We start from the raw sequence: 17,774 nt of genomic DNA on the forward strand, positions 1-17,774 counted from the left end.
AAATATTCCCAGTTCTGTTTTTTGTAAGTGTGGGGGGGAAACTGTTTTTTTGTTTGTTAGTCATTTACTTTTTTAAAACATTTCTTAAGGGAGAAAAAACTAGCTTCTCAGGGGACAGAGTTAAAATACATCCCTCAGTTTATTAATAAATGAGATCTCTTTCAAGTGAAATATTCAGTTGCATTCTTAATTGTAAAGCAGTCATCTATTCTAGCCTTTTGTTGCTTCAAAGATTTTTCATAAAGAGCCCCTTCCCATCCCCTGTGCTACCTTCCTTTTCACCGCACCCCACAAAAGATTCTGCAATTTTATGTCTCAGAGAGGAGTCTTTTCCCTCGGGTTTAGTAATGGGGAACTATTTTCTTATTCCTTTGTTTACTTGAGGTTAATAGATAATTCTTAGATTAAGTGGATAATGTTTTGTGGGCATTTGAAAGTGTCTTTGGCTTCAGATTGATTGGTTTGGTGTCATAAGATACAGTTCAGGTAGCATTATAAAAGAAAGATGTTCTTTCTTGCCACTAGATGTCAGCATTAATTTAATTGTGGTCTCTTAATGAAATTGGCAGTCTATAAACAGTGCCTGGTAGGTGCTTTACTTCTACCTGAAGAGCTATTTGCTAGAAAATCAAGGAACTTTAGTATATATGCTGCTATCTGGAGTACACATTACATAGCTCCCTTCATCTTAAGGCTGTGTGTGTGTTTAGTGGGATTAAGGCTGGACATGCTTGGAAGAGGGTGATATTAATTAAGAATAGAATTAGTTTCCATAAAGCTAAATGTCAGCTGCTTAGTGGTTGATGATCTAGTTTATGTACTGTTTGGATGTTTGGGTTCTTTTCTTTCTTCCCGGTTTACATGCCTCACTAGGACCTCAATTGAAACTGTGGTTAGCACCAAAATTTGAGGACAGGCACACAAACCATGTACTTATTACTCTGTATTTTCTTTAAAAGATTTGCCCTCAGTTGAAATTGCTAAAATAACAGTTTTCTGCTTTGTGCATTTAGTTGATGATAGTCTTTGCTTTCTGTTGCCATGAATAATTGAAATTTGACTCTCCAGTCTAGTTATTTCCAAGGGATTGTCCAGATCCCTTATTGAATTGTTGGTTTGTTTGGCCGTTTTTCCTCCCATTGACTATTGCTACAAAAATGTACCCAGAGCCTAGAAATCCTGGTTACACAGAAGTAATTCTTTAAAGATTTAATCGTATTTAAAATTATTTGGCAGAACACAGCTTTTGAAGTGACAAAACTTGTACTTTGAGTTGTTTTTCCCGTAAATCAGACAGATTTGTGCTGATGCAGCGTTAGACTGTCACCTAGGCCCCCTTGACGATGGCAAAGGTTAAGAAGTGAGGTCCTACCCCTAGTTAGGGAGTAAATCTAAGCCAAGTTTGAGTGTTTGACTTTGACTTTGTGAGCACAGTGTTCTCACTCACTGAAAAATGAGTGTGGGAGGCTTTTTAAAAGCTGTTTTACAGGGATCCTATCAAATTTCTTCCTGTATGGTTTGAATGGAGCTCCTATAAATTTAATAGAATCCTATTAGTGGTTTAGGACATAAATATGACTGAGGGTTAAATTCAGAAGGCTTGCTCATTATCTAGAATGAAATTTTCTGGTAGGTAACAAAATACATATGTACTTTCATCCCAAGATATTTCTCTAGAGCACTCTAGCAAGTTAAATATGTTACCCATTTATAGTTCCTTTTACATCTTTTGTTCACATATGTGAGACAGGGATGCCTAGGTGGCTCAGCAGTTGGGCCACTGCCTTCGGCTCAGGTTGGGATCCCAGGGTCCGGGATTGGGTCCTGCATTGGGCTCCCTGTGAAGAGCCTGCTTCTCCCTCTGACTACGTCTCTGCCTCTCTCTCTCTGGGTCTCTCATGAATACATAAATCTCTTTTAAAAAACACAAATGTGTGGGACAGTTTTATAGAGAAGGTTGATTGGTAGGAAATATGAAGGAAAATGAGAAACCATTACTTTTTTTTAATAGGCAAGCTGTCTTCCTCATATCTCTTGTTCTTTGCCAGTAGTTCTGAAATTTTTTTTAACCTCAGGACATCTTTACACTCTTAAAAGTTATTGAGGACCCTATAAGCTTACCTTAGAAAATCCTAGAAGACACAGGAAGAGACAACACATACTCTGTTAGCTGTCAGAAAAACTGTTAGGTGTCATGCTGCTACTGGGAAGGTCCACTGTAATGTTATGGAAGAACGAGAGTAAAAATGGTAAGTAACGTCTTAGTATTATGAAAATAGTTTGGCCTCAGAGTCTCGGAAGGATCTTGGGAATCCCAGGGGTCCCTAGACCACACTTTGAGAACCAAAGCTCTTTGTTGCAGCCTATTGGAGAATGTATTCTCTGTATTGTTGATTTGTGGGGTTTTTCCCCACCATTGCATCATTAAGTTGAGTTTATTAACAGGTACTTACAGGTAGGAGATTATGATATTTAGGGGACTATTCATTTTCTCCTACAGATTCTAGTCCTAAAGTGGAGGGATTCAATCAGTAACCTTGTCCACAGTGTCATGAAGACAATGGACACACACCCCTTCTTGAGCAAACTTAGAAAGCACCAGGATGGCAACTGCAAAGATAAGAAATAAAAGAACGTTGAGGTTAATCGGGAGCATTTAATCAGAGAGGCTTCCTCAAGATAATGAGTTTTTATCCCGTTTATCCTTAGTAAAGGAGAGAGAGCATTCCCAGCAGAAAAGAAATGACGTATAATGTAGTGAAGCGATTGGAGCAGGGTGACTAATTAGAACTATGAGGCGATTGTTTGAAGTGTCAGATGTCCTAGATTAGTGTTCAGACTCTACCCCCCCCCCACCCCCTGCAATGTTCTACATTTTTTTTATTTCTCAGACCGACCAGATTTAAGAAACTATTTTGAGAACCTCCAGGGTTGACACCTTTTGCAAGGGGGCAGCAAGTAGGGATCTTAAACAGCTTCCACCACTTAACTCATCATTATTTCCTAATAGTGACCAGAGGCACCTGCATACTCTGTTCAGCAGAGCAGCACAGATTCTTTTGGGACGGGAGAAGGTCCTAGCTTCAAAGGATGGCCAATGTATATGATCCAATCTCACAATTTTTGAGACTAGGAGCAAAAGATAACCTTTGATAGAGGTTTCTTCCAATCACCCACTTCTACCATCTTGTACTTAAGCTTGATCGAAGCAGGCATCATCAAGCTGTTGAGTTTCCCAAATATCCTAGGCCTCTGGGAGCATGTGCTGCTGCTTCTGCAGCCTCCCCTTCTCTCCTTCTAGAACAGATCTGTACCTTGAGGATACACCTCAAGTGTCAGTATGTCAGAAAAGTCTCTTTGGCTCTTCTCTGCACTTGACTGGGTAGTACTTCCGAGTTCCCATGCAACATGGTTGTACTTACAGATTTTATTGGAATTGTCTTTGGAGGGGCCAGTTGGGCACTGAATTTAGGCTCCATTTCATAAGGAATTCCAGTGGCCTTCTGTAGTCTATGATTCAATATAAATACTCAGTATTTGTTAAGTAAATGAAATATTCTTAAGAACAGCAGTATTCCAAGTAAAGGAGAGAAAATAAGTGTCATTGTGAAATAAGTGTATTTTCTGTATAGATTATGGTAGTGCTAGAAAGTGCACTGCTTCATATTTACCTTCAACAGAAGAGATTAGGATTTTTTTTTTTTAACTTAAGACCATTTTAATGGGAATGAAAATTGAAAAAGTGATGTGAAGTTAGTATGTAATAAAGGTAGCCATTTGCAGTAGTGCATCAGGCTGCGTGGTAACCATCATTCCACTCCCATATTAATGAAAACAATGGTACAGATCATCAAAAACAGAATCAGAAAAGCTGTTCTATTTGGCTTTTAAGATGTAGTATAGAAATTCTGGGAAAAGGCTTTTCTTCCTAATTGTTTTGCTCAGGCTAATATTAAAAGAAATTTTTATTTTCTTTCCAAGTGAATATCTAAGGGAGGATACCCAGAGAATTTTTTTTTAAGATTTTATTTATTTATTCATGAGTAGGGAGGGGTGGGGAGCCGAGACACAGGCAGAGGGAGATGCAGGCTCTATGCAGGGAGCCTGATGTGGGACTCAATCCCAGGACTCCAGGATCACGCCCTGGGCCGAAGGCAGGCGCCAAACCGCTGAGCCACCCAGGGATCCCCGATACCCAGAGAATTTAAGATTTGTTATAACTCTTTTTTTAATTTATTTTTATTTTTTTTAATTTGAATTCAATATAGTTAACATATACTGTGTATTAGTTTCAGGGGTAGAATTTAGTGATTCATCAGTTTTATTTTATTTTATTTTTTTTAAAGATTTATTTATTTGAGAGAGAGAGAGTGAGGCAGAGACACAGGAGGAGGGAGAAACAGGCTCCATGCCGGGAGCTCGACGTGGGACTCGATCCCGGGACTCCAGGATCGCGCCCTGGGCCAAAGGCCGGCACTAAACCCTCTGAGCCACCCAGGGATCCCCTGATCCATCAGTTTTATACAACACCCAGTGCTCATTACATTGTGTGTCCTCCTTAATGCCCATCACCCAGTTACCCTGTCCCCCCTCCAACAACCCTCAATTTGTTTCTTAGAGTTAAGAGTCTTAAAATTTGTTATAATTCTACCTGCAGATAATTAACTGTCTCTCTGTATGTGGTGTTATAAACAGTCCACACCACATAGACAGAATTGTTTAAGAGATTTTATCACCCATCGTTAACTGTTTGCCACATTGCGCTCTCACTACTTATGTGCTCATTCTTTCTCTCTCTAAACGTGTGTTGTGTGTCCTTCACACAGATTATTTATTTCATTAAACCATTTAAAAGTAAAATGCAAATATGATGACATTTTGTCCTTTGTATAATCACAGTATTATCACTTCCCAGGGATTTAACATTCCATTTTATATTCTTATTTCTCAGTTATCCTAAAAATGTCTTTGTAGGTTTTTTGTTTGTTTTGGTGGGGGATAGGGTTTTGAATCTAATGAAACATTTGTCTCTCTTTTTTTTTTTAAGATTTTATTTATTTATTCATAGAGATAGAGAGAGAGGCAGAGACACAGGCAGAGACAGAAGCAGGCATCATACAGAGAGCCTGATGTGGGACTCGATCCAGGGTCTCCAGGATCACGCCCTGGGCTGCAGGCGGCGCAAAACCGCTGCGCCACCGGGGCTGCCCTTAAAATATTTGTCCATTTAACCTAGAACATTCTCCCTACTTTTTTCATTCTTTCATACAGTTTTGGTGTTTTGAAGAATCAGGACAGATGGCTTATAAAATGTTCTACAATGCACATTTGTCTGATTGTTTTCTCATGATTGACTTCTAGTTTTTGAACTTTGAAAGGATTCTAGAAAGGTTTTGGTCTAGTGCCATCTCTCTGAACTTTGTCTGTGTAGTAAGAATACCCCCTGGTGTCCTTAAAATCTCATGTTGTCTCAAGAAGTCCTACTTGAGACTCGTGGCCAACAGTTTTCTGTAGCAGCAGTGTTAGACTGTAATCAGTTGAGAATAGTTAGGATTAATTATTTCGGTCTATAGAGCTGCAGATAACAAAATTTAAAAAGATACTAATTAAAAGCCTAAATTCTTAATTTAACTGTGGCCACTGAATAATTTGATTGACAAAGGAAGACAAGGTTCTGTTGTCTTAAGTTCCTTCCAGTTTGAGGGTTATTGATAAGCAGCCTAGTCTTTGATAATAGCTTCTGGATTAACTGGAGAAAAACATCAAGTATTTAATTCATTGGAGAAATGTAGAGCACTAAATAAATACATGAAAAATTTGGTTCCATTACAGTATTTCCTTGACTCTAAGATATAATTTCAAGTATTAACATTTTTGAAATCAGAATGCATCTTGATCAACTTGTATGTATAATATTTTAGCAGTGCCTTTTTTTTCCCCCCAGAAGAGCTTTTATTGAATTTGGTAACATCTTAAAGTCTCTACAGCATCTTAAACAAAATCAAAGAAGTCCACCCTTTTATGTTTCACAGCATCTAAGCTATCTGAAAAAGAAATGCTGCCAATTATAAGACCATTCTGATGTCAGATGTTAAAATACGAAAAAATACGCATTTTAGAATCAACAGATTTGATACCAAGATTAGGTTTAACAAGAGAAGTACAGGTTTCACAAATTTGTGGCAAGTGTGTCTTGCACTGTTAAGGACTGTAATGGCACAAAAATCAAAAAAGATTCCTAAACAAAATGAAGAAAAATTTTCATTACTACTTACGTTAGAAAGTGACGGAAAAGAGTAAACATGGGCAGCCCGGGTGGCTCAGCAGTTTAGCGCTGCCTTCAGCCCAGGGCATGATCCTGGAGACCTGGGATCAAGTCCCATGTCGGGCTCCCTGCATGGAGCCTGCTTCTCCCTCTACCTTGTGTGTCTGCCTCTCTCTCTCTCTCTTTCTGTGTCTCTCATGAATAAATAAATAAAATATAAAAAAAAAAAAGAACAGACACTCAAATTTAAAAAAAAAAAAAGAAAAGGGTAAATGTGACATTTTAAATCTTCCAAGTATTTAACAAGGAAAAACTACATCTCTTCTAACTAGAACAGCAGTGCCAGAGGAACCCAGACTAAACTTTCCCCTGGACACTGATGTGTATTCTATGAGCTCCCTGTTAGATTGATAAGTGTCTGTTTTTGCTGATCTCTGAATACAATGATAGTTTTTGACATAGTCATCATCTTTGTGTGCTAAACTCCAGAATTTATTTTATTGCCTTGGGTAAATGACCAAATTGCCAGGATTTTTGTTGTATTTTTAATAACTAGGGAAATAAAATTTCTTCCTGTCAGCCTTAAATACCCATAGATATAAAGCTACATTTTAAATGAGATAATTTTGCATTGCAAGTTAGTGTACATCAGCAGCAGCTATCATTAGACTGTTTACTGTAGGGAAAATTAGTGTACAGTTGACCTTTGAACAATGCAGGAATTAGGAATGCCGACCCCTGTGCATTTGAAAATCCACCAACAGCCTACTATTGACATAAATAACTGATGAACATATTTTGTGTGTTCTATGTATTATATGCTATATTCATAAAGGAAGCTGGAGAAAAAAATCATAAGAAAAAGAACATATGTTTACAGAACTGGACTGTATATTTATCCAAAAAATTCCATGTTATAAGTGGACCCTGCAGGTCAAATTTGTATTGTTCAGGGGTCAATTGCTTCTGTTTTCCAGGGGTCACTTTACTGCTTTCTGGATTCTAAACAAAGATACATGATCTATTGTATCTTTGTTTTTGTGCTATTGGTCTATCAGTGCTATTGAACATCCAGGAAAGAAAGAACACCAAATTATATGCTGCTCTTTTCTTAGAATAATATTGATTAATGCTACAAATATTTCTGACTTCAGCTTTTGTGGTGCCATTTTCATTTGTCTGTGACTTCCCATTTTCTCTTTTTACCAGCTTTTAACAATGTTAGTTGAGACTCTTTATAGGCCCTTATTTTCTTACGTTATGCTTGTTCATTTGGGGGTTCATCTCCATTGATTTCGGCTATCCTGGTGTGAAATTTCTGGAACCACATATTTAGTCCTAATTTTATAGTGTTTACAGAAAATGACCAGCTGTCCCCATACGAGATCTTTTCAAAAATGGGTGATCTTTAAGTTACCATCTGATTTCCCTGCTCAAAATATGGGAGATTTTATTCTCAGCTTTGCCTGCACACCTGATCTATCCTGAGTAGTAGTTTGCTTGCCAGTGATTTATTCACTCCAGATTCGGTGCCTTTGCATGGGTCACAGCTCTAACTTAGCAGTCCTGTCCTCTTTGCGGAGGTAATTCAAATCTTGTATCATGTGAAGGCTTCCTTGGCTGACCTTATGTGATTATGTATTCACATTCTCATCACCCAGCCAGTACTCATACTGCTCAGTACTTAGACACTAGGTGAGTTTCTAGATTATCAGAATACATCCCAGCACTTAGTAGTTTTGGTGCAACAAAATGCTAGTATAAAAATGAAATAATATAGGGAGTAACTTGGAAAGTATTACAATAATATCTGACCTTAATTTTTTTCTCTATAAATTTGCTGCTAAAAAATTATTTCTTATTTCATCTCAGAAATTACCAAAGAGGTTGCATAGCTCACAAAGACAAGAAGTGTTTCCTACCAGATTGTGTTAAAAGGTGCTTCATGTAAAACAGATCTGGCAACAACAAAATTATTTCTAAAGCCCTCAATTTTTATTCCCCAGAGGTGCCACTTTCAAGTCTTTGGGCTGATGCTATTTTGATAACTGTTGACTTTCTTCTGTGAAAGAGGAGAATTTAGTCTACTGTATTCCCTCTCATCACACATGTAGACATACCTCCTCCTTCCCCCAATAACATAATAAACGTGGAAGTATTTTCATTGTAGTTCTAAGTTGTTATTTCCACCTTTCACAAGTGGACAATGGAGCTTTCCAGGAGCTCTGTGACATGTGATGATGTCAGCATACCAATAACTCATGAAATGTGTGCTTGTGTATTGTTTCTTAGAACTTTCTAAGGTAATACTTCAGTAGATTGAATGCAGAAGCAGATATGACGATTCATTTCTGTTTTATAAAACTCTACATATCAAAGAGATTTCCAAAAATGTAACTCACTAAATATTTTGTTTTAGAAGAGTTTTTTGTTGTTGTTTTTTTTTTTCCTTTATTTATGTTGGGGCACCTGGCTGGCTCAGGTGAAGGAGTATATATGACTTTTGATCTTGAGGTCGTGGGTTCAAGCCCCACAATGGGTGTAGAGATTTCTAAAAAACATAAAGTTTAAAGTTTATGTTAATATGTATTGGTCTTATTATTGTAATTTTTTAATAGACATTGACTATATGTTAACAGCTGGTTGAGTTTAGTTAGAAGTAGATCCCGCTTTATTCTAAAATATCAATTATTAGGAATTACTCTTAGTTTCATTACTAAAAGTTCGCTATATTTTTATTTCCAAATGGAAAAGAAGTGTTTTCCTTAATGCCATTTCTTTGGCATGCTATGATTTAGGAAGTACATAGTGTTTAATATTAGAGTACTATAGCCTTCATTAGCTTCAGTCCTGTTTCCCAGAATCTTTATCTGTGTATTCTCAGGAGAAAGCAAACATATCAAGAGTTTCATCAGCATTTCAGTTTCAACAAGTATTTGTCAAGCATTTGTGCTTGGGTGCTGTGAGAGATAGAAGCATATGACAACCCCCATCTAATCGCTTTGGCCTTGATCTAGATTTATCTCAGTGTCTTGCACTTTCAACATCCACACCTATACAGTGAGAACTAACATTCAAGTTGATGACTCTGAGTCACTGCAAAATTCTCAGCCATCTGAAAACAAACAGATTTTGTGCACTGGGTTTCATTAAGATAACAAAGATAACTGGCGTGTCTCAGAAATACAGCACCAGTGGAGCAAAATTTTCAAATGAGTACTAAGTTAAACAATTTACTTAACAATTTTTAGAGAGTACTTTAGAGTTTATCCAAAGTGACTTTAGCATGTCTTGTTGCCCTTAACCCTAATGATAGCCCTCAGATACAGTAATATAGAAGGCTGACTCGGGCTTTCCAATGGTAGCTGACTTGCTCAAGAATGTGTAAAAGTTAGGCTCACAATCAGGTGTTCTGACTTACAATCCTGGGCTTTTACTGTATAAAAACCAGTATTCCTTAAAGATACAAAATAGTCGAGATTCTGCTCCATATGTTAAAAGATTTTATATTATGTAGGATATGAGAGAATATAGTATAGAGTAACTCTCTACTTAACCCTGACTAGTAGAATAAGAATTCTTATTATATAGGTCCTATAAACTTGGTGAAAGGTTGAATATACTTTTGAGCTAAAAGAGAATTTTCTATTTTCAACCCATTAAAAACCTTTTGGAATTTGTTGTTTTACTGATCTTCAGGATACATTTTCTGACCATGATAATGGGGATAAATTCAGAACATTGAACAAATACCTAATATAAAGGTAAAGTATTCCTTGCCTACACATATTATTAATTTCTTAAAGTAATGTTGCAAGAGTTATAAAGTATGAGAGGTTCACCTCTTAATCTTTGTGCCATCTATATATCATATGTACTGTTTGAGAGATTCAGACAGCAAACTGGCACAGGGAACTTTCAGCCAACAGGAGTCTTAAGTTAATTGTTACTTACTTGAATTTACATGTTAAAATTCTTTCTCCTCCTGCTGCCCAAAGGTTTGTAAAAGAATGGACTTGGTCTGCCAGAGAATGTTGAATCAGGGATTTCTAAAAGTGGAGAGATACCACAATCTATGTCAGAAACAAGTTAAAGCACAACTTCCAAGGTATGTTGGGCTAGTGGTGGCAATAATTTACAAATGGGAATTTTCTTGTTTCTTGGTTTTTAAGTAATGGTTATACCCAACATGGGATGCCCTGTTATTTTTGTTTTTGTTTTTTTAATCTGGGTAAGCTTACATTTTAAATGGTTTCCCATGTTTGTATAGGGAGGGTACTTGGATCACAATAAGTGATTTTGACTATGGTTTATCCTCTCTCACCATTTCTATTCAGCATTTTATTGGAGGTTCTAACCAACCAGGGCAGTTAGGCAAGAAAATGAAATAAAAGGCATTATGAGAAAGGATTAGATTAGAAAGGAAGAATTAGTGTTCTCTCTTCATAGATGACATGATCTCACATATATGTGATCATATATATAAGGAGTCTTCTGTTAGAGTTCATAAACAAGCTCAGCAGGGATGCAAGACATAAGATCAATATACAAAAAGGAATTGTATAATTATGTTTACTCACACTAAATGATCGGAAAACAAGATGATTCCAGGATGCAGGGATGGGGAGAGCAGGTGAAGGGGAGTGGGAGGTACAGGTTTCCAGTTATGGAATGAAAAAGTCATGGGGATGAAAAGTACAGTATAGGGAATATAGTCAGTGGTATTAGAATAGCATTGTATGGTGACAAATGGCAGCTACCCTTGTAGGGAGCATGACATAGGTTATAGAGATGTTGAGTCACTGTTGTACATCTGAGACTAAGGAACTAAGGTAGCATTGTGTGTCAGCTAGACTCTGAAAAGGGAGGGAAGAAGGGAGGGGCCTAGCTGGCTCAGTCATGAGAGCATGTGACTCATGATCTCATGGTTGTGAGTTCAAGCCCCACGTTGGGCATAGAGCTTACTTAAAAAAGAGGGACCATTCCATGTACAATACCATCACGAAGTATAATGACTATCAAAAAAAAGAATTGTCTACTGCAAACTACAAAACATTGATAAAAGAAATTTAAAAAGACTTAAATGGAAAGACATTTCATGGTCATGGATTGGAAGACTTCATGCTGTGATGGTGGCAGTTCTCCTCAAGTTGATAGGCACATTCGGTGCAATCCCTGTCAAAATCCTAACTGTGTTTTTTGCAGAGAAAATAGAAATGAGTGTATAGAATACCAATCCTTACATGTTTAGTTAGTTCATTTTCAATAAGGATGTCTTGACAATTCATAGGGGAAAGAATAATGCTTTCCACAGATGATGCTGGGACAGCTGGGTGTCTGTTTGTGAAAGAATGAAGTTGGACCCCTTCCTCACACTGTCTACAAAGATCAACTCAAAATAGACTATAGACCAAAGTGTGTCAGGGTATACCTTAAATCCTTACATGGAAACAGTACTGACCTCCATGAACTTGGATTAGACAATGGTTTCTTTTCTGTGACGCCAGAAGCACGAGTAGCAAAAGGGAAGAGTAGGCAGATGGGACTTCATCAGAATTTAAACTTCTGTGCTTCAGACAATGACATCATGCCAGCGAAGGATCAACCTACACAAGGAGAGAAGATAGTTACAGCTCGTCTTCCCAATGGGGGACTTACATCCAGATCGTGTGAGGAACTCTTAGAATTCAACAGTAAAAAGACACAGAACCTGGTTTAAAAGTGGGCAAAGGACTTGAATTAGACATTTCTCCAAGGAAGATAAACTGGAGGCAAGCAAATACAGAATACTCAACATCAGTGGTCACCAAGGTGTTGTAGATAGAAACAGAGATACTCCTGAACACCCGCTAGGATGGCCCAAGGAAAGAAGACAAAAAATCTTAGGTAGGATGTGGACCAATCGGAACCTTTGTAGATTACTGGTGAGGTTATGAAATGGTTCTGCCACCTTGGAAAACACTTTATTGCTCCAAAGGCTAAACATAGAATTACCATATGACCTGGCAGTTTCACTCCTAGGTATATAGCCAAAAGAAATGGAAGTACAGCCACACAAAAAAGCTGGTACATATGTCTTCTGTGCAGCATTATTCATAACAGGCAGAAGGGGAAACAGCCCAACAGTCCTCACCTGATGATAGGATAATCAAAATGATGGTATGTCTCTATGATAGAATATTTGTGGGCAGCAGAAAAGAATGCAGTCCTTGATACATGCTACAACACAGATGAGGCTTAAGAACTCTGCTGCATGAAAGAAGACAGACATGAAATGCCACGTACTGTACAACTCCACAGTTACCTGCTGTGTCTAGAATAAGCAGATCCATAGAAATAGAAAATGCACTGGTGGCTCCCAAGGGCTGGGGAATGGGAGTGACTCAAAGTAGTTATGGGCTTTCGTTTTGTGATAGGAAAGATGTTTAGAAATTAAGTGGTGCAGAAGCTTACGCATAACAAAGTGAACAATCACCACAACTAAAAGACAACTTACAGAATGGAAGAAGATATTTGTAAATGACTATCAGGTAAAGGGCTAGTATCCAAAATATTTAAAGAACTTATAAAATTCGGGGATCCCTGGGTAGCTCAGCAGTTTAGCACCTGCCTTCGGCCCAGGGTGTGATCCTGGAGTCCCGGAATCAAGTTCTGCATCGGGCTCCCTGCATGGAGTCTGCTTCTCCCTCTGCGTGTGTGTGTGTGTGTGTGTGTGTGTGTGTGTGTGTGTGTCTTTCTCTCTGTGTCTCTCATGAATAAATAAATAAAATCTTAAAAAAAAAAAATTATGAGATTCAACACCCCAAAAAACAAATAATACAATTTAAAAACAGGCAGAAGGTGTGCTTGAGTGGCTCAGTCAGTTAAGCATCTGACTCTCAATCTCAGGGTAATGAATTCAAGCCCTGTGTGGAGCCTACTGTAAAAAGGGGCAAGGGGAGAAGACAGCAACAGACGTTTTTCCAAAGAAGATATGCGGACGGCCAACAGACACATGAAAAGATAATCAACATTTCTCATCATCAGGGAAATGCCAATCAAAACCATAATGAGACCCCACCTCACACCTGTCAGAATGGCTAAAATCAAGCCAAGAAACAACAAGTGTTGGTGAGGATGAGGAAAAAGGGGAAGCCTCTTGCCCGGTTGGTGGGAATGCAAACTGGTGCAGCCACTGTGGAGAAGAGTTTGGAAATTCTTCAGAAAGTTAAATATAGAGCTACCCTACAATCCAGTAATTACACTACTAGGTATTTGACCAAAGAATACAAAAATACTAATTAAAAGGGATATATGCACCCCAATGTTTATAGCAGCATTTCTACAATAGCCAAAGTGTGGAAACAGTCCACGTGTACATCAGCTGATGAATGGATAAAGAAGATGCAGTATATACACATATTCTATTATACATATATAGTTTTACAAATGTTATTACATTATTCCATAGAATAATGCTTAGCTATAAAAAATAATGAAATCTTGCCATTTACAATGACATGGATGGAGCTGGAGAATATTATACTAAGTGAAATAAGTCAGAGAAAGACAAATACCATATAATTTCATGCATATGTGGAATTTTTTTTTAAGATTTTAATTTATTCATGAGAGACACAGAGAGAAGGGCAGAGACATAGGCAGATGCTCAACCACTGAGCCACCCACGTGTCCCACATATATGGAATTTAAGAAACAAAACAAACTTGCAAAGGGAAAAAAGAGAGCGAAGGAAACCAAAAAATATACTCTTTTTTTTTTTTTTTTTAAAGATTTTATTTATTTATTCATGAGAGAGAGAGAGAGAGAGGCAGAGACACAGGCAGAGGGAGAAGCAGGCTCCATGCACAGAGCCCGACGTGGGATTCGATCCCGGGTCTCCAGGATCATGCCCTGGGCTGAAGGCAGGCGCTTAACCGCTGAGCCACCCAGGCATCCCCAAAAAATATACTCTTAAATGTAGAGAACAAACTGATGGTTGCTGAAAGGGAAGTGTGGGGGGGATGGGTGAGAGGGGTTGGCAGGGGAACTTGTGATGGGCACTGGATAATTGTGTTGAAGTGTTGAACCAGTGGGTTGTACACCTGAAATTAACTTTACACTGTATGTTGACTAGCTGGAATTTAAATAAAAACTTTAAAAAAATAAAAAATAATTTAAAAAAATTAAATGGTGGTAGTAGGTACACAACTCTGTGAATATACTAAAAACCATGAAGTTATACACATTAAAAGTGGTTTTTATATGTGAATTATTTCACAATAAAACGAAAAGTTTAAGTGCTCGCTTCGGCAGCACATATACTAAAATTGGAACGATACAGAGAAGATTAGCATGGCCCCTGCGCAAGGATGACACCCAAATTCGTGAAGTGTTCCATATTAAAAAAAAAAAAATACTAAAAGTTTAAAAGGGAGCTGGAGGCACCTGGTTGGCTCAGTCAATTAAGCATCTGACTCTTGGTTTTGGCTCAGGTCATGATCTCAGGGCCGTGAGATTAAGCCCTGTGTCAGTCTCTGCACTCAGTGCAGAGTCTGAGATTCCTCTCCCTCTCCCTCTGCCCCTACCCACCCCTCCTCTAAAATAAGTAAGTAAATCATTTTTAGGGGCTCCTGGGTGGCTCAGTGGTTGAGCATCTGCTTTTGACTCAGATCATGATTCCAGGGTCCTGGAATCAAGTCCTACAGCAGGCTCCCAATAGGGGGCCTGCTTCTCCCTCCCTATATCTCTGCCTCTCTCTCTGCGTGTGTCTCATGAATAAATAAATAAAAATCTTTTTTTAAAAATCATTTTTAAAAACATTTTAAAAAATAAAAGTTTGCTTTTTCACAACGGGTTTGCCGCCAGAATACAGGTGTCGTGAAAACCACCGCTAAACCTAAACCAAAATGGGAAAGGAGAAGACTCACATCAACATCGTCGTCATTGGACACGTAGATTCAGGCAAGTCTACCACTACTGGCCATCTGATCTACAAATGTGGTGGGATCGACAAAAGAACTATCAAAAAATTTGAGAAGGAGGCTGCTGAGATGGGAAAAGGCTCCTTCAAGTATGCCTGGGTCTTGGATAAACTGAAAGCTGAACGTGAACGTGGTATCACCATTGATAGCTCCCTGTGGAAATTCGAGACCAGCAAGTATTATGTGACCATCATTGATGCCCCAGGACACAGAGACTTTATCAAAAACATGATTACAGGCACATCTCAGGCTGACTGTGCTGTCCTGATTGTTGCTGCTGGTGTTGGTGAATTTGAAGCAGGTATCTCCAAGAATGGGCAGACCCGTGAGGATGCCCTTCTGGCTTACACACTGGGTGTAAAACAACTAATTGTTGGTGTTAACAAAATGGATTCCACTGAACCACCCTACAGCCAGAAGAGATACGAGGAAATCGTTAAGGAAGTCAGCACCTACATTAAGAAAATTGGCTACAACCCCGACACAGTAGCATTTGTGCCAGTTTCTGGTTGGAATGGTGACAACATGCTGGAGCCAAGTGCTAACATGCCTTGGTTCAAGGGATGGAAAGTCACCCGTAAAGATGGGAATGCCAACGGAACCACACTGCTTGAAGCCCTGGATTGCATTCTGCCACCAGCTCGTCCAACTGATAAGCCCTTGCGTCTGCCTCTCCAAGACGTCTACAAAATTGGTGGTATTGGTACTGTCCCAGTGGGTCGAGTGGAGACTGGTGTTCTTAAGCCTGGTATGGTGGTCACCTTTGCTCCAGTCAGTGTTACAACTGAAGTAAAGTCTGTGGAAATGCACCATGAAGCTTTGAGTGAGGCTCTTCCTGAGGACAGTGTGGGCTTCAGTGTCAAGAACGTATCTGTCAAAGATGTTCGTCGTGGCAGCGTGGCTGGTGACAGCAAAAATGACCCACCAATGGAAGCAGCTGGCCTCACAGCTCAGGTGATTATCCTGAACCATCCAGGCCAAATCAGTGCTAGATATGCACCTGTGCTGGATTGTCACACAGCTCACATTGCTTGCCAAGTTTGCTGAGCTGAAGGAAAAGATAGATCGTCGTTCTGGAAAGAAGCTGGAAGATGGTCCCAGGTTCTTGAAATCTGGGGATGCTGCCATTGTTGATATGGTTCCTGGCAAACCTATGTGTGTTGAGAGCTTCTCTGACTATCCTCCTCTGGGCCGTTTTGCTGTTCGTGACATGAGACAGACGGTTGCTGTGCGTGTCATCAAAGCAGTGGACAAGAAGGCAGCTGGAGCTGGCAAAGTCACCAAGTCTGCCCAGAAAGCTCAGAAGGCTAAATGAATATTATCCCCAATACCTGCCACCCCAGTCTTATCAGTGGTGGAAGAACGGTCTCAGAACTGTTTGTGTCAATTGGCCATTTAAGTTTAATAGTAAAAGACTAGTTAATGATAACAATGCACCCTAAAACCTTCAGAAGGGAAGGAGAATGTTTTGTAGACCATTTGTTTTTCTTGTTTTTTTTTTTTTTTTGCATGTGTGGCAGTTTTAAGTTATTAGTTTTAAAATCAGTACTTTTTAATAGAAACAACTTGACCAAAAATCGGTCACAGAATTTTGAGACCCATTAAAACAAAAGTTTAATGAGAAAAAATAAAAAAGTAAATAAAAGTTTAAGTGAGCTGCTTTTATGGGTAAAAACATAGTTCCTTGTCCACACATCCCTGCATAATTCTTTCATTTCTCTGATTTTTCTAATTCAAATAGCCCTCAGGTCTGATACAGCCAAAACAAAAAACAAAGGTTTTTTTTTCTCCCCCAAATAATTTATCAGTGAGTACTAGTCCTTGGGAGGGATTTCTGGACATAGCAATTTGATGATCGTTACAGTTAAATTATGACCCAGTTGTAGATATCAGAATTAACCGTCTATGTTAGACTGTTAGAAATCCCATTAAAGGCATTTTCGTTGCTTACCATTTTCATTCACAGTACTTCTTTCATGGTTGCTTTTTCTTACCATAGGAGGGAGTCAGAAAGAAGAAACCACTCGTTAGCCCGTCACGCAGACATCCTTGCTGCTGTTGAAACAAGGCTCTCACTGTTAAATATGACTTTCATGAAGTATGTGGATTCCAATCTCTGTTGCTTCATCCCAGGAAAGGTAAAATAGAACTGCTTACCTAAAACAGCTGGATTGCACTGCTTAAACCGAAATTACTCTAAAGCAGTTGTTTACCTGTCAGAATTGTTCTACTTCTCTGGAATGAGTTCCTGTGAATGGCTTTGTTCAGCTTCTGTAGAGAAGCTGGTAGAGAAAGCCATATTCTGTGTGATCTCCATTTTGAAAGACCTCATTGTGAAACATGCAGTAGAAGCCCTGCTGTTCTTTAGAAAAGCTTGTTAGGAATTCATCCTCTATTCCAGGTAATAAGCTATTTCCATAAATATGAAGGGAAAAAAAGAGTTCCTACTAAAGAACCCATTTGTGGGCTTTTACTCTTTGTTTAGGATGGACAGTGAGCAAGTTTACAGGTATTATCCTTGCGATTAGGATTGTTCTGATTTGGGG

At 38.7% G+C, this 17,774-nt stretch overlaps 1 protein-coding gene and 2 non-coding genes across 3 annotated transcripts in view; all 3 read left to right on the forward strand.

Annotated features, from left to right (window-relative positions):
• The window catches only part of FBXO28 (F-box protein 28), a 33,572-nt gene that overhangs the window by 1,562 nt on the left and 14,236 nt on the right, over nt 1-17,774 (forward strand). The window contains exons 2-3 of the mRNA XM_077901249.1: nt 10,264-10,373; nt 17,228-17,366. Of these exons, the coding sequence (XP_077757375.1) occupies nt 10,264-10,373; nt 17,228-17,366 (249 nt within the window). The remainder of the gene's footprint in view (nt 1-10,263; nt 10,374-17,227; nt 17,367-17,774) is intronic.
• On the forward strand, nt 11,148-11,220 carry TRNAM-CAU (transfer RNA methionine (anticodon CAU)). Its single transcript has one exon. It is a non-coding gene; the product is annotated as a tRNA-Met (tRNA).
• LOC144316650 (U6 spliceosomal RNA) lies at nt 14,545-14,651 on the forward strand. The gene has a single exon (XR_013382575.1). It is a non-coding gene; the product is annotated as a U6 spliceosomal RNA (small nuclear RNA).

The sequence above is a fragment of the Canis aureus genome, chromosome 6 (genome assembly GCF_053574225.1).
Source record: "Canis aureus isolate CA01 chromosome 6, VMU_Caureus_v.1.0, whole genome shotgun sequence".
Lineage (NCBI taxonomy): Eukaryota > Metazoa > Chordata > Mammalia > Carnivora > Canidae > Canis > Canis aureus.